Here is a 27,496-nt window from a genome sequence, read left to right as displayed (position 1 = left end):
AGTTGATGTTACCTGTGTTACTAGAAGTTGCATAAGTTTTATTTATTCGCTTCATTTGAACTATTCTTTCTTTTGGGTCCCTATCAATTGTTTTCTCAATTGATAATTTTTAGAGTAAGCAAAATTAATCAGTTCTTTTCCGCTATTTGTTAGCAATTAACCAGATAATAGGACTTTAAACGAATAAAAATTGTATTTGTGGGACTTTATTTTGAACTGCGCATGCGCAAAACAGGAATGAAGTTGCACAACATAACGCAAAGTTAAAATCGAGTCTTTTAAAGACGGTGTTGATTGTGAAAGGTTGTTATTTCGCATAAAAAATAACTAAGCACCGATTTATTTATAATTTGAAATAAATGTATCGATTAAAGACTTGACTCGCAAAGTATGATAGGTAATTTTTGCAGTGAAAAATTCTGGGTAAGTTATGTTTACTTATTTACTGGAAATAGATAATAATATATTAATATTTTATATGAACAATAATTATTTAGACTAGAATGAAATATTAAATATTTATTCTAAGTTTCCAAAATTATTATTATTCTGGGCAATAATTCGAATTTCAGGAAAAAGCTTTTCAATAGCGATGAGATAACTTTAGTATTCGTCATTATTTTATTTGATATAGATGAATCTCTCAATCGATTTTAAAATAGTATAAAAATAGGAATTTCAAAATAAATAAATAAATAAATAAAGTTGTATGTAAGTGATATTTTTTTGCGACTTAAACGTGCGTAACATTAAAGTATAAAAATTGTACTAGGTAATGCTAGTAAAATCTTGACTTGCTTTTACATTTTTGAAAGTAAAATGTTATAATTTTAAAAAAAAAGCGAAAAACACAGCTTTTTTTTCGTAATTTGAAATAAATGGTTAGATTAAGGGTTTGACTAGAAGAATGAGAAAGATAAATTTTGTAATGACATATTTTGTGTAAGTAATGCTTATTTATGTACAGGCAATAGATTATATTATTAAAAATGTATATAAACAATAATTATTAAGAGACAAGTATGACATAGTAAATATTCATTCTATGTTTCCAAAACTGTTATGGTCATTCTCTGTAATAACTCGACTTTTGGGTTAAATTTTATTTTATTTTATAGCTATGAGAATAGTTTAAAAGTATTCATTATTATTTTATTTGATTTACTGTAGGGCTTTCAGTTTTCTACGCTTTTTGTAAATATTTATTGTAGTGGTATGTAAGTTTATGTTTGAATGTATTATTTTTTATTCATTTGAACTTATTTTTCGCACCACTATATATAAATGATTTAAAAGTTCATATGCAATGCTACTTTGCTACAGCTCCTTCGTGATAAGGCTTTTAAAATGTAAGCATAATTACCAAAAATTACAAAAATTTTGGTTTTTAAATACTATATTTTGCAAAAAACTTATGAATAGAATCGTATATAATAATACATTGTACCTTTTATAAAATATTATAAGGAGCGTAGTAGCTGGTTGACTTGCATGTGTTAAAGACGAAAATCTTATTTTATTTAATACAGATAATATTAAAATTTACTGCTAAGTAAGCTAGAGTCTACATTTAGTAAGTGTAGTGTTATACAATTTAACATTAAATAAAACGCCGATTCAATGTAGAGTTGCTATACTTTGTTATAGATTTGTTTGATATAGAGTTGCCAACTGCTATACTTTTTGTAAAATATTTCATAACTAAGTAGAAATATAAAAGTCAAAGGTTTCAGTACTTTTGATAACTTTGCCAACATTTTAAAAACCATATTACGAACGAGCTACAAAGTAGAGTTGCATAAGGCTTTTAAATTATTTATCTAATGCAGTGGTGTGAAAAATAAATTTAAATGAATAACAAATATTACATTAAAATATTGATTTAGCAACTAGTAGAATAAATTTTTACAAAAAATGGAGAAAGTTAGCAGCTCTGTTAACCCACAGAATGAACTTATCACAGACCTCGTATACACTCCTCATCATTTACGCATTTTGAGTAAAATTTTATTTTTATATTTAAAGTGGTGGTATTAGATCTGTAACCATATATGTCAAACTGGTAACTAAAATTTTTTAGTTGTTGTGAAGTAACTGTTAACGTTAGCAGAAATTATTTAATTTAAAAAATTTTAATGCTTATTTCCCCATTAACAAACACTTTTACTCATTCTTGGAAATTATTTCAATGAAAGTCTTAGCGCCAGCCTGAGTTGTCTAGTTTTAAAATATATTTGTAGGAAAATTGTGAAACGTCTTTTTCAGAGTATATCTTTATATATACTTAAACATGGTAGTTTTATATTTCACGAAAAGGTATGTTTAGACAGGCAGTAAACTCAATTTTATAAGCTGTATATTAGTTTTAAGTTTAAGTTGTAAGCATTACATATCAGAAATAGATTTTTGACAACTCTTGATTAATGAATAAATTTGCTAAACTCTATAATATGCTTTCACCTTTTTTTGAGAACTTATAATCATTTGATATTCTTCTTCACATTTTCTTTCTTTAACTGTTCTTGAGTTACTTAAAAAATTACCTTTTAGGATTTAAACCAAACATGGAATTCACAAGTTCCAGATTTTTCAAATTGTTTTCAAGATATCGTATTTGTAACTACTCCATCAGCGATTTTCAGTATTATATTCCTCATCTGCGTTTGGCGATTAAGAAAAAGACACAGCTTGAATCCATTACCATGGACGTGGCTCAATATTTCAAAACTGGTAAGCAACATTTTAACCGATTCTACGTATTTCTTGCAGAAAATGAACTAAAATTATTCCCTCGTTTATTTGAGCACTGTCTATTCTTCTGTGTAGACCAGGGCTTAAAGTCCACGTATGTCAAGACGGAAAAGAGCAAAAACTGGCAAAAATATATATTTCATATTTAGTTTTTTTCGGAAATAATAAAATATCCATAACTACCGAAATTTTTTAACTGATGCAATTTACATATTGAATTGCTTCTTCCTAGAGAAAAAAAAAATTAACCACCACGTAGACCGCCTACCATAAAGGACTACTGCAAGTTAAAACCAAAAATAGTGATGTTGAATAGTAATTGATAGTGACACGATGGTCAAAATTTGCTACGATTAAGCTCATTTTACGATGAATTTACACTTTAGTAAAGAATTATTTTTTTAAAATTTAAACTAGTATTAACTTTATATTTTTTGATTCATAAAAAACATGTTTCTAAAATATTATTATTTCCAGAATAAACTCGTGGTGTTAAATAGTTTTCCTAACTACCTTTTTGGATGACGTCACCCCATCTTAAATTTACCTCTTCTTACCAGACATAATCAAGGATAAATAACTGTTAAAGAACGCGTAAGAAATCTCTCTATGAAACTCATTTTTGATTAAACCCAGCTGTACACTAGCAAACATCATTGTTACCATTTAGGACCAACTTTCTTTTTAAAAAACCCATTTTCTTTTTAAAATTGGGCGGGGGGAGTGTGATTATAAGTTTATTTATTTTTGGGATTTATCTTTAACAAAAAAAAAAAATGTTTTTCAAGTAACCCTCCTAAAACGAACAAATTGAAATGTTTTTAGGATTTTTAGGCACCGCGGGGCTAGAATTGAAATTGAAATCGCTTCCCACAATTCAGAATTTTTGAACGAACGTTTTTGGAACTGTAGGCCAGATACATACACAAACCCTTCCTCTTATAATTATAGCTAATAGAGAAAAAAATGTTTCTATTATATTTATATTCTTTCTATGAGCAGGGTTGTTGCAAAATAAGAAGAAAAATAAAGAAGACTATTATGATTTAACATGTTCACGCCGGGGTGACCCACCGGTAGGTCACGCTAGATTGTCTCATCGGGGGGCACACCGGAGTAAAAACTGGTAACAAATAAATTTCATTTTTTAGTTTTTTTNCTATTATATTTATATTCTTTCTATGAGCAGGGTTGTTGCAAAATAAGAAGAAAAATAAAGAAGACTATTATGATTTAACATGTTCACGCCGGGGTGACCCACCGGTAGGTCACGCTAGATTGTCTCATCAGGGGGCGCACCGGAGTAAAAACTGGTAACAAATAAATTTCATTTTTTAGTTTTTTTTTGCGGGAATAATAAAAATCCATAACTACCAATTGTTTTTAACGGATGCAGTTTTTACATTGAATTGCTTCTTCGCCGTGCCAAATTTCCTTACAGTGAATTGTTATCGTTGAGAATAGATTAACTCCTCCCTAATATTATCTAATATTGAAATAGTTCTTCTACCAGTATTTTCTCTTTTCCGTCCCGCTTTCAGACGCAACACACGGCGTGAACGTGTTAAAAGACACGGATAACTATAATCGCCTGCTCTGCAGATTCACTTAAAAACTTCATTCTCGTGATTTATAATTGTACGATTGTTATGACTTTCCATTCAAAAACTGAAATAATATCATTAATATAAAGTTAGGATAGTAATGTCAACAAATGCATTTTTTCTTTGCAATAAAAGTAAAGGTAAGCGGTGCACACTAATGGGTCCAGTGATCTCAACATATTATGGGTATGTGGAGCCTTAACTCTTCACTACGTCCTTTTGCTTATCTGCAGCAGGCCTGGAAGCGAGACAGAATAAAAAAGAAAAAACTGGGAGTAGAACTATTTCAATAATAGATACTTTTCGGGTGGAAAAAATCTATTCTTAACAATAAACAATACATGGCTATGAAATTTTTTTCACTGAAGAAGCAAATTCAATCTATAAATTGCATCCGTTAAAAAAATTTGGATATTTTATCATTCCAGCTAAAATAAATCCGTCCTCACTTTTTCAATTTTATCAATTACGAAACAACGGTTTGACAAAGCAGTAATTTACAAATCTTTACTAATTCTTCCAATGTATCGTGTTTAGAACAAATATATTTAATGTTCAATATTTAAAACAATTTTTTGAAGCTAAAAATAAACACAAAATTTTGACATTTTAAAATTTTTATCGAGCTACAAAGTGATGTTATATGAGTTTAGAGATATTGTGATTTAAACACAGTAACGCATTTCCGCAACAGTCGATTGTGGGCCAAGGGGTTCGTGAAGGTTAAGGCTTAACAATTTCAACAATCATACCAACGGCATGATTGTGGAAACGTGGGCAGCACTGTTCACAGACCGGCTTTGCTTCACAGACGAGCTGATACATCACCTCCTACATCAAGAAGCCTCCACACTGTCTTTTATAAGTAGTCCGCGCAGACTGTTTAAAAAGTGAACCAGTTGTGCGCATGAACTCCAAACCTTTTATAAAAGTACCGATTATAATTATGTGTTACGATATAAATTATGTGTTACGATGTTCCTAGCCCATAGGGCTATCTACACCTTCATCTAAGATAGTATGGAGAATAAGGGAAGAGAGGGGGTCAGAGTGGTTACGCAAGCGTATAAATTTATAAAAGTAATTGAGAGAAATTCATCTTATAAATTTGAGAATTGAATCTGTAGTGGTTGACAAGTGAATAAGGCAAATCAGTGATATTCATAAATAAAATTAATTTTTAGTCATATATTTACTACCACTTTCTTATTTTAACTATGTTCTGTATTTAATGACTCTTTCAGTAAGTGGATATCCTTCACATATCTTACTACCTATGAAAAACCGTGTGGAGGCGTTGGCTGATACCCATTGATTTGAAGTAGGGTGGGCTTCGAGCAGCCACTTTTAGTATCGAATCCGGCTCTTCAGAATGACAGTTCAGTATCATCGGATTTACGTTAGAGGAGCTGTATATAAGGGTTAATCAAAATAATGAAAACACTCTAATACTACTAACTTTACGTAAAAAATTTTTCTTCTAGTTACTAATGTTTTGGAAGATTTTGCATAGTAAAATATTTGGCACAATCTAAAAGATCATGTTTGAAGCTTTTGTGAATTATCTCATTTTTGCCTATGCAAAGCTAGGATTGCAATATTTATAGAACAATGCTTTTATAATTATAGTTGTATAGAAAAAGGAAAGAGACTTTCAACTTCTAGTGGTCTGTTTTGCCAAAAGAAAATTTACATGGATAAAAAAGACATAATTTCTTAAAGCTTCAAGCAATATTTTCAAATTGTGTCAGCAAATTTGTCATGTATACTCTTCCAAATCGATTGTTGTTTAAAGAAAGATTGTTTACATAAAGTTAATATAAAAAGTTTATATTATTTTAATCAACCCATGTGCGTAAATAACACAGCGAAATAAACGTATGTGTTTTATGAAAAAATACTGATTACATGAAATTTGTTGGATACTAATTTGCTAAAAGAAAAATTCATTATGTGCTTTGATTCAGACTTTATTATATAATTTTAATGTCATGTACTCTTTTTTTTCTCTCTACATATTAAAAATTTTACTTGAATTTAACTGTTACAGGTGCTGTCACTTAGTCTTCTGATCATAAGTATAGTTCAATGTAGTACATATATTCATTTGAAAATCTCAGAAGTCAGTGTTCCTTACTCCTCGTTTGTAGCTTCATCTTCTAACATTTTTGTTTTTGTAGGTACAATTTATCTATATTTTTAAAATTATATCAGCTTTCAATTTGTATCCTCCATATTACTCAATTTAAGACTTATTTTTAAGTCCCTTAAGTTATTTTGTTATTAAGTTAATTGATGTTAATATTAAATTAGCCCCCTCCATAATACTTAACGTTTAAGACTCATTTTAATATCCTTTAAAATTTAATAAGTTAATAGCTTCAATGTCCACAATAACCAACGTATTGAGCTTATTTTTCTACTCTTGATAATAATAATGTAAGGATACAATTAGTAAACTCCATAATAGACAATTTCTTAAGATTTATTTTTATATCACTTAAAAGCAATATAAGTATACAGTTTGCAGGCTCCATAAATATTTAACATTTAAGACTCATTTTGATATCTTTTAAAATATAAGAAGTTTATAGTTTTCAATGTTCACAATAACCAACATGCTGAGCTTAGTTTTTTCTTTCCCTGATAATAAGAGGATACCATTAGTAACCCCGTTATATTTAATTTCTTAAGGGTTATTTTTATATCACTTAATATCAATGTAAATATGTAATTAGTAACCTCAGTAATACTCAACATGTAAGACTCCTTTTTATATCCTCTAAAATCAATGCAAGTTAATAATTTTTATTGTCCACAATAACCAACAAATTGAGCTTATTTTTATTTCATTGATAACAATGAAACAAAACAATTTGTCTCCTCATTAATATTCAATTTCTTAGGAGTCATTTTTACATCCATTTAAAACAATGTAAATATTCAATTTGTAACCTCCAGAATAAGCAACATTTAAAAGTCATTTACATATAATGAAAGCTAATAAATTTTAATGTACACAATAATCGACTTATTAATTTTGCTTTTATATCTTTGATAGTAATAATTCATTTTTATATCCTTTAAAAGAAATGTAAGGTTTGTAGTTTGCAACCTTTATACCATTCAATTTATTAAGGCTTATGTTTATATTCATTAACACGTTGAATGCCACGCTAATTTTACATACCTCGCCCGTCTGGCCACACGGTAAATAACTACAAACTAAATTTGCAAATATAGACAGATTTTGTTAGTTTATACAAGGTTTGGCATGACATATCTGTTTAAAAAGTGTTGAATTATATATGCCTACGAATTGTTTAAAAATAGTGGTGAATAAAAATCTACTAAATTAAATTTATTAAACCTAGAATCACAATAATTAAGTAAATTTTTTAATAAATTTTCTGCAATTCTATAAAAGAGTAAATGTTATAGTTCTATATCATGTTATACGTTGTCAGCCAGCTGTTTTTCACGGCCTATGTGAAAGGTTAGTGTCAACAAGCGGTAGCAGACGCGGCCTAAATGTAATTTCAGTGTCAGCCACCGGTGGTTGATGCAGCCTAAATGTAATTGCAGTGTAATTATAATACCACTCATCAGATTATACAAGACATCCAAAATCTACTTAATAATACTAATGGCCTTCAAATCTCTTGGATTAAAGCACATAATAACAACGATGGAAACGAACAAGCTGATAATTTAGCTAAAGAGGCAATTCATAAGGGTCAATTTTTCAACATCAAAGTTCCACGCTCATTCATTAAGCTTAAAGCTAAAACACAAATTAAAAAGGACTGGCAACAATACTGGCATCATCACAAACCAAAATCAGGAACATTAATCAGAGAAATTTTACCAAATGTCTCATTTAAACCTTTGGAATGGAATAGACAGCCAATCCTCTTCTTTACAGAGCATGGCCCCTTCAAAGTATATCTAAAGCGATTCTGCCTGGCAACTGACAATACATGTGCCTGTGGAGGAGTAGGAACAGTGTGGCATTATGCAATAGAATGTCCGCTTACCACNTGGACAGCTAATCCTCTTCTTTACAGAGCATGTCCCCTTCAAAGCATATCTAAAGCGATTCTGCCTGGCAACTGACAATACATGTGCCTGTGGAGGAGTAGGAACAGTGTGGCATTATGCAATAGAATGTTCGCTTACCGCATCCTACCACTTTAAACAACCAAAGCTAGAATTCCTCATAGCTTGGAAGAGATCCATCCATAAGAATCCAAATTTGAAACAGAAGGCAACAAACCTCATTAATTTTCTAGAAGAATACGAGGAAATCCTGAAATAATTTTCAAGAAAAAATGACAAATTATGCAAAGTTGCGCAACAACCACAACTAAACTTGGCCAATTAGCTCTGGATACTTTTTAATCAAATGCCCTAACAAATAGAGCAATCGTTTTTTTTTCATATCTCTTTTTATTTTCTTCTCTTTTTTGTTTCTATTTGCTATTTTTCCTCTCTTTTTTTCTATCTGTCTCGTCTTCCAAACTTAACCATTAACCGATAAATGCCCTTTTAGGGGCATAGGTGCAGGGTTAAATGTTGGTGTGTGTGTGTAATTGCAGTGTCAGCCACCGGTGGTTGACGTGGCCTAAATGTAATTTCAGTGTCACCCACCGGTGGTTGATACGGCCTAAATGTAATTTCAGTGTCAGCCACCGATGCCTGACGCGGCGCTCAACGTGTTAATAACTACGTAAGCATTTACTTTCCCCCTCATTTCGGACTTAATTTTATATCCTTTTTAGCTATAAAAACTTGAAAACTTTATCGAATTTAACTTTTTACAGCTCATTTTAATAATTTTTCAAAGTGATGTTATTTTTTAATATTTAGTCACCTTACTTCCGTTTCAGATCTTAACCATAAAGCTTATGCTTCGAAATAGGACATGTGGAGTAGCTACTTCATATGCTCTTTCAGTTTTCTGGCTTGTGCTAACGATATGTGGCATAGTGTTACAGAGATCAGCAATATTAGATTATTTTTATTTCGTAAGTATCAATATGTTTAGTAAGTATCATTACATTTAGTAAGTATCATTACATTTTGTACATTTAATAAGTACAATTATTAGTTTATAAAGAGAAAAAAATATCCTTTCAAAAGAGTAAAATGTAGAGATACGTACCTGTTGTTAAGGTTTAATATTTTTGTCTGAAATGATAGATTAATCTGTTCGATGTGCGCTTTTCATCGTTCTAAATGAAGAAGTCTTTTAAGGCTACGTTGTAAACAATTTAAATCATATTGTTCTTATTTAACGCTGTTTTTTACAGCTCTGTCGCTAAGGAAAATAAAAAAGCTATAGTTTAACCCTTTAATGGGCCCTTTATTTCTAGTAAAGGTAAATTAAAGTATTTTTGGAATTGAAATTGTTTTAAAAACAGTAACTGATATAAAAAAAAAACCATTTAGTTTATAAAAATGCCATTTTTTGTGGTAAATATATTTAACATGACCTATTAGGAACTTACTGACTTTTATTCTTCTTTATTTATAACATAAATTCCTTAAATGCTTCAAACTTCGAAAGGAATTATGTATTTTATAACTTTTATACGTTTTTTAAAAGTGACAAATGGTTGCTAATTTTATTCAAACTCACTTCAAGAAAGCAGTAGTTATTGAAAAATGGAAACATTAATTAAAAGTGGTAAAACGTGGTGGTAAGTATACTTACCACGGCCTTCAAAAGGGTTAAGTGCCTTATACTTGAAGTAGAGTGCTAAGATTTCATACAATATATATATATAATCTTGTCATGAAGAATTATCTGGGCTTTGGAACAGTCAAATAACTTAAATATTTTAAAAGTTATTAAACATTTTTTTAAAAAAATCGCCAATTTGGTGATATTTTTTCAACTTGGTGAAATTTATCAAAATCACTGCCTTAGTTTCAGTTTTTCAAACTTTTATCAGCCCAAGTCATGCAACATTGAAGTGAGTTATTAAATTTTTAAAAAAAATAGATCACAAACGCTTTTTACTATCACAAAACTGTGGCTTTTCTCCATATTGACGTTTTGCATCATTTTCAATATAAGCATCGACATTGCTCACTTAGGATAGGCTAAAATTAACCTTACAGTCATGAGTAACAGTTACAAACTCATAGCAGTTACAAAAACAGCATATTATTCGCAAAAAGGTGTGTCATTTCGTAATACGACGGAGCCATCGAAAAACAACCTTTAAATTTTCCTAATAATTTTCGGCAATGTTTTTATCAAAGAGCTGAAGATTTTTTTTAAATGTTTTTTTACAATGTTCTGTAGTAAATCCATTTTATAATAAAAATATTATGAAATTTGCTATCTAAAAACTGTTTCCTGTCTTTAAATCTGAAATGATTATTTTTTAGGGGAAAAAACCGTCATCAGAAATCATTTTCACAGTCAACATGATTTATTCTCCATTCGTATATATTCAACTGTTTTTAAGTATGTTTGCGGATCAGAGGAGCTTTGGTTATCTCCAGGTATTCAATTAATTGAGTTTTCCTCAGTTTTTTGGTTAAAATAACTTCACCTTAATATCATGCATTATTTACTCCCAAAATTGCTCAACGATTTTTTAAAAAAAATATGTGGATTAAGAGCATTTTTAATTACATTGTGGGGCAATTGTTTTGTTGTTTCCGGTTGCAAATGATTTTTGAATGGAGAAACTTAGCTGGACTTTAAATTGCCATCCTGTTCATAAGCGTTCAGCTGGTGCTGACGTCATAGATCACGTGTATGTGTTTCAATGATCCACCTCTCCTCGAGTTGCAAGTACCAAATTAAACGAGTCAGATAAACAATTTTGTGTACTTTGGCAAAATGCACTTAACTGAGCAATAAGATTTTTTTGTTCACTGCATATTTTCCATTTTGGTCAAATCTACCTGCAGAGTGACCAAAAAAGTTCAAGAATTAAACATACAAGATGTGAGTTGAATATAATTAATTTTGTTGCAATTTGAATTGATCATTATAAATTAGCTTCATTTCAGACGAATGGATTTTAAACTTTGAGTAATTTGAAAGTCAGCGAAATTACAAATCATACAAGAGGCGGCTTAATGATTGGATATTTGCAAGTGACGCTACTCTTGGGTATCGACACTGATTGACAACTGAATCGTGGTATTTGTTTGTGTCACGATTTAGCAGACAATCAGATTTTACAACCAGGAGAAACGTCACTTGCAGGTGCACGATTAAATCTGATATGAAATTCGATTCAGCGGGTTAATAAACCAAGCCTAACAGCTTCAACGTTAACACGACAACTTGTTTATGTAGAATCATGTCATTTAAGCGGTCTTTTTCTTCTCGAATTGCATGTAACCAACTGCAGCTTAAAATTTCAACTAGACTAAATACAGCTAAAACAACTAAAATAAAGTTTATAAAAGTTTTGAAATTAATACAGAAAGTGATAAGGCTGGTTTTAAGTTCATAGCAATCACTCGTATTTTTATTGCTTGTTATGCGAAAGGATAAAATGTACATAAAAGTTTGGTTTGATTTATTAGAAGTACATACATTTACAGGCTTGTGAGCTCAATTTAGACTTATAAACTTTTGTCAAATAGAATGGCAGATAGCACAATACAGAGAAGGACAACACGAAGATACATCCTGGGTAACAGCGGGATTCGAATCCGCTACCTCCACGCTTTGCATAGCGTTTGGCGGGTGATACCGCTCAGTCAGGGAGGCCCTTACATAAAGGTAGATAAGGAAATGCATACAAATATTCTCAGTCTTACCCGTTGCCAACGAGAAGAGAAAGTGACGAAAACTCACGTCACTATATCACCCCCTTCACAATATCTCATCACTAAGGCCCGGATTTTGATGACATTTGCATTTTTTGCATTTTTGGACATTTTTTGTCTTTTAGAGCATTTTTTTAGATTTATAGGGTATTTTCTTTAAAATTTTGGGGCGTATTTTGCATTTTAAAGCATTTTTTAAATTTTTTGTTAAATTTTTCTAATTTTTATTATTTTTTATAATTTTTTATTATTACACTGGCTTCCAAACAATGAAGAAAATTTCTAGGATATTAACAGGTGAAGCAACATCTTTTCAAATTGAAGAAGAATTGTCAGTAAGTGTGACCGTCCTTTTCAAGTACGCACCAATAACATCAGTAGACGTTGAAAGAAGCTTCTCCTGGTATAAAAATTTGCTTTCAGACAAGAGACGCTCGTTTACATTTCAAAATATTAAAAAAAAAATTTAATAATCCACTGTAATTCTGATATTTAGTAATATTATGAGATGGAAGTTGTTATATTCATTTAAGTTTCTATACAAAATGAAAATGTTTTGGAGTCAATCTATTTTCCTTTTTTTTGTTGTTATTTTTGGATATAAAACATATTTGTCAAACTTTAATGAACGTAGAACAAGTATTGCATTGCTTTACATTTTTTGAAACGACTCATAATAATTTTAAAGAGTAAAACATTGTTTTAGTTCAATATTTTTACTTCTATTTAAGTCATGTCATAAGGCATTTTTAGCGTAATTTTCGCATTTTAAGGACATTTTTTGCACTTTTAAGGGCATTTTTTGCAGTTCATAAGGGCATTTTTTGCACTTTTTAAGGACATTAATTGAGACTTTTTAGGTCATCAAAATCCGGGCTGTACTCATCACCATCACGATAACATCACTTCCTTTATTGAGCCATTGTATTGCAACGTACTACTTCAATTTAATTAGTTATTTAAACTTTCGTTTTTAAATGTATCAATTAATGTAGCTTTAGGCAACGTATAAAGATATATTCCGCCCTTTTTTTGTTGTTGCTGCGCTAAAACAGTACAAAGAGACTGCATTTATGTTTTCTTACTAATTTTTTTCCTCTCTGATGATATTTTATTTCTATCTTTAGGATACTAAAGTTATAGAAGATGTGTCATTTATTTCTTATGTTTCCATATCCTGGTTTACCAAGTATGTTGAAAATTTTATATTTTATTCTCTAAGACCCAGATAAGTTTATATTTCCTTCCTATTTCTGTATTTCGAATTATAATATCAACCATTAGGTGACTATCAGGATGTAGTGGTAAAAACTAAATTTATTCCCTTATATTTAATGTATGTAATTCTTCAATTGTAACTAATACCATAACGTACACTTTAATTTTTATGGTTTAAATACGGAAATATTCCTTGCCAACCTTTTTACTGGTAAACTGAAAGAAAAAAAAAAGCTAGAAAAAGTTGCAAATTTTTATCCTGTTCAGTAGATTTCTTTTTAATGGGTAACTCTGCCATTCCTGCTTTAGTTACAGAAGAACACTATTTTAAATTTCATTGCATAACCGCACATTTTTTTTCCAGGTACGTCTTTGAAAGTAGACGGAAGCTTCTGACTGTACTTGATCTAAAGTTTATAAGCGTCCGGCTAGTGGCCAAATTTGCATACTCAGAATTCCTGAAAAGATGGAACATAAACAAGTACGTAATAATGAACATAACAGAACTAACTAAACTGTTCAATGAATGATGTCTCTCTGTGATTTTTTAATGACATGCAAAATTTTTCAGGGAGCCCAAATCTCTTGAATCTCGAAGCTTAGGGCTAAGTTTAATCATTACTTTCTGGCCTTGGATAGTAGCAGCAACGATTTTTAATTTTATTTTCACGTTAGCCTTGCTGGTGCCACCTTTAATTTTAGAGTAAGTTACATATTGCTTCTTATTTTATCGTAGGCATTAAGGTAAGCACTCCAGAATTGTAACAAGAGTTTAAGATTGGATTTGTAATACCTGTGAACCCTTTATTTACAAAATTATAACTTCCTCCGTCCCAAAATAGTTTTTTTCTACATTTAAGTTGAAGTTTTTGTCGAATTTGGATGCTACATTTCAAGAAAGGGGAGACAGTCATAAATAATTTCGCGCAAAGTTGAGTTAGATGGACAACAGTAAAATTATACCTCTCATGAAATCTCGGTCTATTAAACGGAGGATAATTTAACCCCTTGGGGTCTGGTGATTCAGAAAAGCAAGTACAAAATCAGAATCAAGTTGCAATTAAATAAAAAACGGTAACTTAAATGTTGTCGTTTCTAATTTGACAGACTTACTTTGCTTTTACTTTAATTATTGTTAGTTTAATCATATACATGATCAATGTTAATTCAAAGTATAACTAAATAGTTTTATTTTGAACTAAAGTAATGGTGAATTAAATAAATCAAACAAATATAACCCCGACCACAAATAAATTGCTAAAGAGCTCTACTTTGGTTACCAGTTTTATCTTTTTACCCTGATTGATACGGTTTTATGCTGGCAGGTCTTTGTGACAGTCGGCGCTAAATGGCAAATGTGATTGCTGTTGGTAGCGTCCTTACAAAATGGGACGTGGTTAATGAGCGCGTGAACCCTGGATTTTTTAAAGTAATTTGGGGCTCATTTAACACGTTCACGCTGGAAAAAGTGAAAATACTGGTAGTAGAAGTATTTCAATATTAGATAATATTCGGTAAGAGTTAATCTATTCTTAACAATAACAATTCACTGTAAGGAAATTTATCACGGAACTTGATCTTGAGTTGAGAGCAGAGTGCCTGTCCACGAAGCGGACAATTGACTCCTTCATCTGAGGTGATGTCCGTGGGCGCCTGTAAGGATGTCGATGGAGGGAAGGGTCAAGTGGCGAGCGAAAACGCAGAAGCGGAAATTAATCACGGCGAAGAAGCAATTCAATATAAAAATTGCATCCGTTAAAAACAATTGGTAGTTATGGATTTTTATTATTCCCGGAAAAAACTAAGAAGTCAAATTCATTGGTTACCAGTTTTTACTCCGGTGTGCAGCCAAGATGAGAAAATCTAGCGTGACCCACCGGTGGGTCACTCCGGCGTGAACGTGTTAAGGAGCAAATATGCCTCGAAAGTAAATGTAAAGGGGTGGCAAATGATCCGCTTTCTGAAAAAGTTTTAATAAATTGGTGGGTAATTAAATAGTAAAACTTGTAGAAGTAAGTTGGCACCTATGAAAAAGTATATTATTACCTCTAATAGTACTGCAATTTTCATATTATTAAAACTGGGAAAAAAATTTATAAAAAAAAAGTTGGCAGGATAGTAATTGAGTAGCCAATGATAATGTTTTAATAAAAGATTTGTTCCAAAACTGCCTGCTTTGGTACTTAATCGTTAAAAAAAAGGGAAAAAATGTGATTTCAGCTCTTACGAAAAAAAAGCATATTATTACCTGTAATAGTAATGCAATTTTCATATTACTAACACAGGGGAAAACCATTAATAAAAAAAGTTGGCAGGTTAGTAATTGAGTTGCCAATGATTAAGTTTATTTAAAAGAATTGTCCCAAAAATGTATGCTTTGGCACCTAAACGTTAAAAAGAGAAACAAAAAGAGAGAAAAAATATCTTTTATCTCTTACGAAAAAAAAATTGTAATATTACATGTAATAGTAATGCAATTCTCATATTACTAACACAAGTGATTATTAAATAAAAAAAGTTGTCAGGTAGGTAATTGAGAATCCAATAATTATGTTTTATTAAGCAAATTGTTCCAAAATTGCGTGCTCTGGCATCTAACGCATTAAAAAGAGGAAGAAAAAAAAGTAAAAGCACTCTGCTAGTCATGAAATTAATTTTCATTCTCTTTAACATAGTGATTTGATCGCCAAAAACTTGTGATGTTTACAATCTTTTTAGCGGTGCTTGTTGTACAACTCTTGATGCATTGCTAAAAATAGAAAAAAAGAAATGAAAATAGAATAAAACATTTGTGTCATAACAGCGATGTAAAACAGACGTAAGCAATCTATTTTTTCAAGGTTAGCAAGTTATTTTTTATATCACAGTTACTCACAATGATGAGTTTAAAAATACTTTAATGAAATCAATATCGACCACATTTTCTTTTTAGGGACTATAAAGAAATTTCGTTTGATTTACTTCGCAAAAGTTATTAATAAATGTGGTATTTTAAAACTTAAAAAGGACACCAATTGTGTATAATGGACGTTGCAAGGTTTCTTTCGAACTATTTCTTTCAGTGGTAGTGAACCAAAGCTGACTTTTTCCAACACTGAGTTTTTTTTTTTTTTTTTTTTTTTTGAAGAAAAATATTACATAAATATTTCGAATTATAGTTGCCAGTAATTACGGATTGTCCATAGTATTTTAAATTTAAGATTCAGCTTGGTAATCAATCTTATAAATTTTCTTTTAATTCTTAGAGCCATAAATTTTAAGAAAATGCAATTTTGTCAGCCATTATGTGATAATACTTCAAATTTTTATATTCAAGTTATAACATTTCAAGTTGTAGAAATAAAATTGAATGTAAGTCACAGTAATCTAGAGCTAATTTTATCTACAACTGCATTTCAATTAATCTTTTGCTACCGTTGTGAAAATTCTTCCTTAGGAGGTGTAAGAGTTGGCAGTTGTGTGAGAACGTAATAGATCGTAATTTAATTATGATGTTACATCTATCTGTTTTGATTGCTCGTATTTAGTGGTGGGCAATATTCTTTTAATTCTAATTAATTAAAATATTATTACATTTCTCGTGCTACCAATAAGATAAGTATTTTCTGAAATTACGAAGAGTCAGTATTAGTTGGAGTCTCTGATTAGTGTTTAAATATATACTAAATATACAAGGATACATGCTTTCTTAACCCATTTCGTCCCGAATTTATAAATTGAAATGATACAAAAAGTGGTTTTGTGGAAGAAGTGGTATAATATATTATCGAAATTAATTGGTTTTTCTACTGTTAGGGCATTCAAAATGTCTTTGATAGATCAAAAAGTACTTGTTCCTTAGAATTCTAGATCTAATCAGAAATAACTAAATCATTGTGGAATCTGAGAATCCTTTAATTCACCCAGATAAATGAAAATACTGAAAAAAGTTTCCCACCACAATGAATGTCTTTGAAAAAAGGGACTGTCCTGACGCTGGGCGTTAACCGGTTAAAATTTCTAAAACGCATGAGAACTATGCACTGGAAAAAGTGGTATAATATATTATCGAAATTAATTGGTTTTTCTACTGTTAGGGCATTCAAAATGTCTTGGATAGATCAAAAAGATCAATCAATCCTGACTAGTTTCAACTAGTTAACTACCCTTGGTACCCTGTTTTCACCTATTTTTTCTTTGTTACACTTACACATCCCTGCCAAATTTCACTCTTTCTGAGGAAGTATTTTCCAAATGGTAGTGAAAATTAATTGAAATACAATTGTAGATAAAATCAACTTTTCTTAATTGCTATGGCTTACACTCATTTTCGTTTCAATGACTTGTTCAGTTATGTCAGATTGATTTATTTGCCTTTAGTAGAGGTCAATATGAGATTAAATTAAATTTATAAATCCAAAAATAATAAAGGAATTTATAAATCCAAAAATGAAAAGGAAATTTATAAATCCAAAGATTAAAACGATATTAATAAATTCACTGCCACTTTTTATCTAAAAATGAAATACAACAGATAATCAGAGATGCCAACTTGCTCTGGACAGCAAATATGTATTTTAAAGTGGTAGTTTATCAATCGTGATTCTTGGTTTAATAAATTCAATTAAGTAAATTTTTATCCACCACTATTTTTAAATAATTCGTAGGCTTATAAAATTCACCACTTCTAATATATAATGCATACCCTCCAACTGCTACGGAATTTCCGTAGTTTCAGAAATCTTCTTTTCAGACGGTAGCAAAATTAATGTCTTAATATTTAAAAAAAATCAATTTTAGCGTAACTTTTCCACTATTACTTATAAAAGTGCAGGCCATTTGGCTAGATTCTTTAGTTCTGATAAAAGTTTTATAAGAGATCCATTTGCTTTAAAAATTTCTACTTTGGTTCGCTACCACTAGAAAGAATTATTTTCAAAATCCTCATAAGTTGGAGGGTATGTATAATGTCATGCTATATCTTCTAAAAAACAAGCAAAATTGGTCAAATATTTTCAAAATTTACTTTGAATTTATTTACCGTTTTTTTAATTATTTTGGCGTGTCCGGAGCAGTTGGCATCTCTGGATAATCCGTAAATCTGTAGTTATTGTCAACTATGTATACTAATTCAGTCTTGCGTGCATTCATTACAAAGACGGCTTACAATCCATTGCTAAGTTGAAATATAAATAGAGAAGGAAAACATAAAAATATATTCTAGGTTATGAAGGTATTCCAACCACTACTTTCACGTTACAAAAAGGTCCCTGTATTCATCTATTAGGTGCCAGCAATCCTAGGAATTCTTTCCTCTCACTGATAACTCACTTGTTCATTTCTTAATTTTTTCTAATGGTGGAACCAGATATTCGTGTTCACTAAAATATAGGAAAATACAAATACCCATTTTACGAGATCATGATATTTTAAAACTAAAGAGGCAGACACAAATAAAAAAAAACACATTTGCCTGACAACAAATGCCCTACGACTTTTTTATGAAGTTTCTTTTCTTGTGAATACAAAATGTTGCATTGTCAACCCCTGTCTCGAACAGGGTTGAAAGCTTATCCATATCAAGACGGAAAAAAGCAAAACCTGGTACATGTACATTTTTTTTAATTTAATAACTTTGAAAAAAAGTTTGAAATAAAGTTTTAATATTTGAATAACGAAGTTAATAGTTCTTTTTATAAAATTTCCTTTAAAACTATTTAAAACGTAGCCCATTGATGTTGATTTAATTTTTTACACTATATGGTTTTAGTTCTTCTAGTTTCATGGGACCTAATTCAGAAAAGTAGCTAACATAATGGCGTTACAAATTTAATATGATTTGATACACTGGTCAATCTCTTAAATGAACTCCAGTTTCTTAGGACTTAGTGTCATAAAAAGCAATTGGTGTAATGACAATAAAGTCAGACTTAAAATTGTTCTAATTACTCATTATCGGACGTGGTTGCTCTCATTGACTCATGAGAACAGACAAGATATAAGATAGTGACTTAGCTAACCATTAGCTAAGCATTTAGTCCATATATAGACTGCTCAAACATAAATGTGTAAAATAATGCAATGTACACGGCCGGTAAGCACCCTCCCCTGCGGCTGCCCGTAACTTCTGTTGGGTTACTCCCCGGTTGGAGCACTCTGATATATAGGGTGATTATAGTACGATACAGAGTGATTATAATTAAAGTTACGATTTCAGAAATCGCTAATTTTAAAACTACTCGTCAAAAATACCTGATATTTAATTGGTGAAATTTAATTTCTAAAAATTTAAATATCCATGACGACCAAATTTTTTTAAACTGATCTAACACAGATAAAAAGTCAATAGTGATAAATAATTTCTAATTAAGAATGCTAAAATTTTATTTTACTCTTCACTGAGAACCAGCTGAAAAGAAAAAAGATTCCAAATGGGATATTCAGATTTTGAGGGTTTAGAGAATTAAAGAATTTTTTTTTTTACCTCAACAATAAATTTTGAGAAACAACACAGAACAATGTTTTGAAAAACAACGTGAATAATAAGGTGAACATACTTTTTTAATTTGTGCATAATTTATACACATGAAAACTTTTACTTATTATAATTTTTTTTTCAGTCGTCTCATAGACTTTGTTGAGCATGATCATTTTGCGTGGAGAGGTATGCTGTATGTGAGTTTGTTTTACATAGTAGATGCCTCTGGAAAAATATTCGATAATTTCGGAGTGTATTTCTTCTTTAACTCTGGTGCACAGATGAAGTCGGCCCTCATGAATGCAGTTTATAGAAAGGTAAAACAATATAATCAAGTTAACTTATTATGACACGTGATTCTCTTGGCTATTAATACAGATGAAACCCGGGTATCAAAACTATTTTATAAAAGTTTAACTTACTGGTAGTCACACACGCGGAAAATATCCAATTGAGATGATCTTTTACTCTTCCATAAACAAAAGAAAAAAATAATTATAAAGTCATAAAGAGAAGATTGGTAAATAATAAGTGAAATTTTATAATGGTGACTTAGTTCCAGGGTGACTTAGTGGAATGGTGACTTAGTCAAGACAATTAATACATCTGAACTTCAAAATTACTTTATAAAAGTAATTTTGAACTCACTGAATTTAGAACTCACTGAAAATAGCCTATTGAACCGATTTGTTATTCCTCCATAAACGAAAAAATATATTATAAAGATAAAGAGTAGATAAACAAATACTGCTTTAAATTTTGTAGTGGTTGCCTTTGTTTCGAGCATTATAGAAACAGTATCTCAGTGGACAATATTAAGTATTGGAAGGAATCCCATAAATGGAGTGCTTAACAACAGTCTAGCTAAATTTTAAAAAAATTTAAAATTATTTTTGTGATAATAAATTACAATTGTCACAGAAATAAGTAATCAAGAAATCTTAAGGTAAATAGAAACTTTTTTATTTTAGTTACAAGAAACAAAATTATAAATAAAGAGTTTCATTTATATTGCCATGTTCGAAAATAAGCAAATTCATTTATAGTTTCGTTGCATTTTAAAACAAGAAGAGTTATTATTATTTATAATTCTATTATTATTATTTTTGTTAGCTGACACGAACTGTCCACTTTACATTTATTAAACAATCTTCTTCTAAAAATGAAAGATTAGTTATTGTGGGGGATAAAGTCTTCGTCTGCCACTGCTTTGTTCGGGGTTTAATTCCCCGTTCTACCGTCTGGGTACCTTATCTTACTACACTTTCTCTGATGTATTGTCCCCAGAGTTTGGGTGGTTAGAGACCAGATGATTACTACCAACATCTGTCCCCCGACGTATCTGTGGTAGTGTAGTACACGCACGTGCATTTATTACAGCCCATTAGTGAAACTCGAGCTTGACGTTAACAGCCAAGCTGATCCTACCAATTAAAAAAAAATTCGATAATATTGCCATGCGGTATAAGAACACTATATGATTTATATTTAATTCTTTAATATTTGCAGAACTTTTTGCTGTCACCAGCTGCTCGTAAGGAATTTACCAGTGGTTCCATATCCAATCTTCTTTCCGTGGACATTCAGAGACTTTCCTATTTCACCTATTACTGCGCAGAGCTATTCACTTGCCCAATCAGAATCATTGTCATCCTTGTAATTATGTGGCAGTACATTGGAATGGCAACACTTGCTGGTCTTGGTGTCATAATTTTCTTACTCCCTATCGGCTACTACATCTCCAGGTACAGCGAAAAATTTACCGTAAGTTCTAAGTTTATGTTCCTTGATTTGTCAGGAAGTTACATGAATGCACATTGTTTTATATTTTTTGCAAGGAAGTTTTTATGCGGATTGTTTATCAAAATGTATAATGCTCGTGTATTTTTGTTTTATTTTAATAAAGGATGAACAAATGAAAGTCAAAGACACTCGACTGAAGTTTATGAATGAAATCCTCAGCGGCATAAAGGTAATGAACAACATTTCAAATTGTTAACTGTAAAGGTTAATGAACAACAAATTGTTAACCGTAAAGGTTGATGAACAACATTTCAAATTGTTAACCGTAAAGGTTAATGAACAACATTTCAAATTGTTAACTGCAAAAGTTAATGAACAACATTTCAAATTGTAAGTGTTAAAGGTAATAAACCCTATTTCAAGTTGTCAACTGGAAATAAAATGAGCAAGATTTCAAATTGTTAACTGCAAAGGTTAATGAACAATATTTCAAATTGTAAACAATAGAGGTAATGAACACTATTCCAAGTTGTTAACTGGAAAGGAAATGAGCAAGATTTCAAATTGTTAACTGTAAAGGTAATGAACAATATATCATATTGTTAATTATAAGGGTAATGAATAGCTTTTCGCAATCGTCACAGTGACTTTGTATTTTTCGTAATTATAATTCGTGTTCTTTTCAAAAATTAAGTTAAGTTTTTTTTTAAAAAAAATTTATTGAATTCTATTGTTCATTTAACGAAAAAATTAAACTTATTTAGCAAACTTATTCATGCTTTGTTATTCATAAAATGAAAATAATAAGAATGAGAAAATGCAGCTATATGTGATAAAAGTTTGTCATTATATAATTTAATATATTCATTTTCCACACTTCTTTTTTTTTTTTTTTTTACAAATCAAAGGAGATGTCACTATCATGTTTTTCTTTCTCTCACGTAAGACTAAAAACCATTGTGTGTATGCTATTTCTGCAATACATTATTTAATCCAGAGAAAAAGTTTGAAAATTAATAATATAAAGAAATAAGCACTTTGAGTGTTACAAGTTTTCGGTCTTTCAAGTAAAGATTAGTGGTATGTTCATAAATGTGTTACTATATTTCAATTTATAACAAAAAGTTGAAATTTTTTTTTAACGAAGTAGAAGAATGGTTTTTAAATATGCTCTAAAATTCAAAGAGCGGAAAGAAATTGTAAAAACTTTTTCCAGAAAAACGGAACATTACGAAAGTTTTCCCTAAATACAGCCAAAAATTCTATTTTTAGCGAGGAAAGTCCTTCAAGACTACAACTGAATGTTAATAACAAGTTGTATGTTTGGCAGATGTATTTGCAAGACTGCGAACTACAATGCCTTATGCAAAATATTTTGTAGCGTGGAAGACAATTAAACCCATCAAGTATCAATTCTCTTTAGTGACTCATTCTATATTCTTTCAAAAAGATTCTTTCGCTAAGATTTGAGTTAGATTTCATGTGATTTAACACTGTCAACCGGAAGATTTTTTCTCTTTTAATTGGAACAAAAGTTTACTTAAAAAGCTCAAAAGTTGCCAACTGTGCCCTATAGTTTTCGTGTCACTTATTTTAAATCTTTATTTCATTTCAGATACTGAAATTATATGCCTGGGAAATAGCATTTTTAGCAAAAGTGTCGGAGGAAAGAAGAAAAGAGTTGAAGCTGATTTTATACTCCCAAATGTGTACAGTTGTCAATGTTTTCGTTTTCTACTGTGCACCTATCATGGTAAGCAACCTGTTTTCTAGTTATAGTTAGAAAGAAGGTTATAAGGGATTAAATACATCTGATTACCCACCACATAAGTTAAATAAATATTTGACTTAACGATAGATGTTGACATCATAAAAAATTGTATTCTTTATATTCTTATATAGTGTGGCTATTATTTGCAAGGACTGATTCAATAAAATATTATCCTTGAAAATACAATGCGAGTTACCTATTTAATATGTTTTGAAGCGTCTTTTATCTGCCGTTATGTACTTTCTGTAAATGTATGTAACGGTATTGTCTTGAAGGTAGTGTTGAGTCACATTCACTACTCTTCGGGAAAACTTCAAAAAACTTCTAGAACTGCAAACTTTGTTGAAGGACCAAGGTTCCAGAAGACGTTGAAAACCCCAAAATTAAAAAAAACGTCTGAAAAAAAAATTGTTTTGGAAACTTTAACAAAAAGTCAGAGAATTGTATAAAGGTAAGTGCAGGTTACTCCAAAGCACATTAAATTAGCATTAAATTTACATAATATTTTATGAAATTATTATATCTGTTCTGAAAAATAATAGTTGCATTTTGTATAATTTCACTTGGTGGTTTTCATATATTGCCTTTCTATCATTTCTTGTAGTTAAAAATTTTCTATAAACTAATATTGCAGAGTGTAATTTGACTGTCAGGGGTGCTTTACGTGTGTTTACCACAATAGATATTACATGACCATTATTTTTCATGAAATAATTCTAATTCTCAATTAGGTACTATGATCTGAATATGATATTTAAAATTTTTATAGTTTATGTAGTTATAATGCAATTTATGTTTAACGAGATGATGAATAAAATTTCTATTTACCAAAATGAAATTAGAAAAAGGTTTTTTGGTGATCATTTTATACGATGATGTAGAAAGGTGTTTTTCAAAACTATACATTACAGATAATTTCTTCATATTCTTTTAAACTTTTAATATTTGCTGTGGCCGATTGTATTAATTTAGTCTGTAAGAGCATGGTTATTATGGCAATTTCTTCTTTTTTTTCAGAAATTTTCTTTTTTTTTATTGACAAACAATGTAGTTTTTGGCATTTCTCACAAAATATTTCTGTTGTTCCCTAGATATCTGTGGCAAGTTTTGCTACTTATTTATTTATGGATCGCAATAATGTCTTGGATCCAACAAAAGCCTTTGTTACAATCACACTTATGGAGCAGCTGAAGTATGGCTTGTTTATTTTGCCCGAATCCATTTCCGAATTGATACAGGTGAACATAATCAAACTATTCCCATATTTTTTTACTATATTGAGAGCATTCAGTGGTACCTCAAATTATTATAGCGTTATATAATGTTTTGTCAAATGTTCATTTCTTGTTTTCTAAAATTTAACACGAAACATCTCTGGTTAATACAATAGTTTGACAACTCCTGCATAGATGTGCTGTAGTTGGTGGGGCGATCTAGAGAGGTACAGAACACTAAATACCTTGGCCGGAGATTAAATAATAGGCTTACATGGAATGACCATATAAAAGACAACATCTCAAAAACTTGGAGAGATTTAAAAGCTCTGAGAGATAGGAAAACACTGAAAACTGCCAGTAAACCTAAAAACACCACTATATGTAGACAGCATAAGATCTCTAATCACTGATGCATAACCAGCAAACGCACAGCACCAGATCACTTACTGCATAAACTTGACATTTTACGTAATAAAAGATTACTATCCGTTACAATATCTCCATACTATGCTAGGAATCAAACTTTAAGAGATGACTTGTCTTAAATCTTTCAAAGCTCTCTCAATACAATGTCTTACATAATGCTAACTTTTTTAGTAAAGCAGAAAAATTTGACACGGAAAAATTTTAATGATATCTTTAGCAAAGAATTCTTAAAGGAAAATAGTACACTCAGCCCATTAGGAGCCTTTTTCTCAGCGGATGGTAAATTATCTTAAAAATATTGCAACTAGTGTAAATACTGTACATAATCATTTTTTCATTTTATCACCATTCATATATATCGGATTGGTATAACGAGGGGTGGGGGTATATCGGCCGTGCACTTGCATTATCATTTGTTTTACCATATTAATGAGTGTGTCGTACATGTACTAGAACTAGACTATACACCCAGCCATGTCATTATCTTATCTCTTTGAATCCTGTCAGATCAGATAAATCAGTGGGAGCCCACCAGTTCTGGTGCGAAGTATACAAAACAATTCTAAGTAGGGTGAAAATGTCTAACATTTAATTGGTTCCTAAAAAAGTGTCTTTCCATTGCTTTGATGATATGCTAACTATCACTATAACGACTTTGAAAGAGCACTGAACCACAAACAATTACCATAATTAGTACCATATTTACCATAATTAGTTTCTTGATAGGACGCATTATAAAAAGATTTTAAATTTTTTGCACTTTATGCACGGCTGTGGGATCGGCCGAATACCGACCGATTTTCTTCATTCTAAATATTATGTATCGAAATATATAAAGAGGATCTATTATTTCGTGGGTTACTAAATAATGATTTTGAAATGATTCTTTTGTAAATGTAAAGATAAAATTCGATATTATATTATATTATATTATANTTATATTATTATGGTATAGTATAGTATATTATATTATATTATAGTTATATTATATTATATTATAGTTATATTATATTATATTTGTTAAAAAATAAATTTTTATTACTTACTGCAGTTACTATATCAGTTACTTTTGACTTATATTATATCAGTTACTAAATTTTTTTTTCTTATCTCTCAAGACTAGCATAGCTTTGGAGCGTTTGCGAACTTTTTTTGCAGCAGAAAACACGGATCCAGGGGTTATTGGAACTGAACCCGACGAAGGTAACTATAGAATTAAATAGTAATTAGTAACTATGTTTATTTTCCTTTCGTAAAATCTTTTTTTCAAGCATTCATATGAATTTAAATCAATATTTTAACAACCAATTACTAACTTAATGTAATTTTAGTGTCATCCACCGGTGGTTGACGCAGCTTAAATGTAATTTCAGTGTCAGCCACGTGGTTGACGTGGCTTAAATGTAATTTAAGTGTCTGCCATCGGTGGTTGACTCTGCCTAAATGTAATTTCAGTGTCAGCCACCGGTGGTTGACGTAGCCTAAATGGAAAGTCCAGTGTCAGCCACCGATGGCTGACGCGGCTCTCAACGTGTTAATATTGGTATTGGCTTGGAATTGCTTGTCTAGTGCCTGCTACTCTCAATTGTATCGATAACTATGAAAAAGAAATATAATTTTCTTAAATTTTACGTAGTAGATAAAATAAGAATTTATTCATCAGGTGATATTTTGACGATAAGGAAAGCGTCATTCAAATGGCCGGGAGAAGAAGAGTGCACCTTACATGACATCGAGCTGCATATACCAAAGGGTAAATTGGTTGCCGTTATTGGACCTGTGGGATCGGGGAAATCATCATTATTGTCAGCAATGCTTGGAGACATCAACAGAACGAATGGATCCGTAGATATAAAAGTAAATATTTTGAAACAAGTGTATTTTTTTAAATAAAAAATATCTTCATTAACGCATATGAGCTGTTAGTGTCCATGCGAAAGAATGGCGTGTTTCTTTAATTTTAATCAAGGCTCAAAATGCGTGTTAAAAATGGACACAGCTTAATATACATGTTTAAAAAAATTGACTCAACACGAAAAGAAAAAAAAAGTTAAGAATTCGCCTTTTAAACTTCAATTCAAACTTTATTACCAAATGAGGAATACCTTCAAGCACTAAGCACAATAATAAGGAGCACAATAATACTAAGCACAATAATACGGACTTCGGGGAAGATATGATAAATGTAACTTTTCAGGCTATGTCTTCATATTGAGATTAAGTGGTAATTCAGATAAACGCTTAAGAGTTTTTTAAAAATTTGCGAGATAAATTTAATACGACTATTATAAATGTATGGAAGCCGTGAAAATCTTGTAAATACAATTATTGACTTATAAAGTCTTTTAAAAAAAGAATAATTTAAAAAATCGTGCAAAGTGATTTAGACAAATGAATGATATCGCAGTACGAATTTGATTGTATCCATTAGTTTATTCGTAAGAATAAAGACCATTTTTATAGAGATTTAAAATATGGAATCAAATTCTATATATATATATATATA

At 30.4% G+C, this 27,496-nt stretch overlaps 1 protein-coding gene across 1 annotated transcript in view; it reads left to right on the top strand.

Moving 5' to 3' along the window:
* Positions 1-265: 265 nt before the first annotated feature.
* LOC107440461 (multidrug resistance-associated protein 1) overlaps positions 266-27,496 on the top strand; it is a gene marked incomplete in the record, with an annotated part of 56,196 nt that continues 28,965 nt past the window's right edge. Inside the window, 15 exon segments of the mRNA XM_071185973.1 lie at positions 266-423; positions 2,551-2,730; positions 6,406-6,531; positions 9,245-9,382; positions 10,755-10,871; positions 13,286-13,347; positions 13,741-13,857; positions 13,948-14,079; positions 19,976-20,150; positions 21,343-21,597; positions 21,740-21,805; positions 23,192-23,329; positions 24,439-24,585; positions 26,109-26,193; positions 26,654-26,847. Coding sequence (XP_071042074.1) covers positions 391-423; positions 2,551-2,730; positions 6,406-6,531; positions 9,245-9,382; positions 10,755-10,871; positions 13,286-13,347; positions 13,741-13,857; positions 13,948-14,079; positions 19,976-20,150; positions 21,343-21,597; positions 21,740-21,805; positions 23,192-23,329; positions 24,439-24,585; positions 26,109-26,193; positions 26,654-26,847 — 1,965 coding nt within the window.

This window comes from Parasteatoda tepidariorum, chromosome 9, assembly GCF_043381705.1.
Source record: "Parasteatoda tepidariorum isolate YZ-2023 chromosome 9, CAS_Ptep_4.0, whole genome shotgun sequence".
Classification (NCBI taxonomy): domain Eukaryota; kingdom Metazoa; phylum Arthropoda; class Arachnida; order Araneae; family Theridiidae; genus Parasteatoda; species Parasteatoda tepidariorum.
The sequence above is the reverse complement of the archived record's forward strand: the minus strand, read 5'-3'. Positions and strand labels throughout refer to the sequence as shown.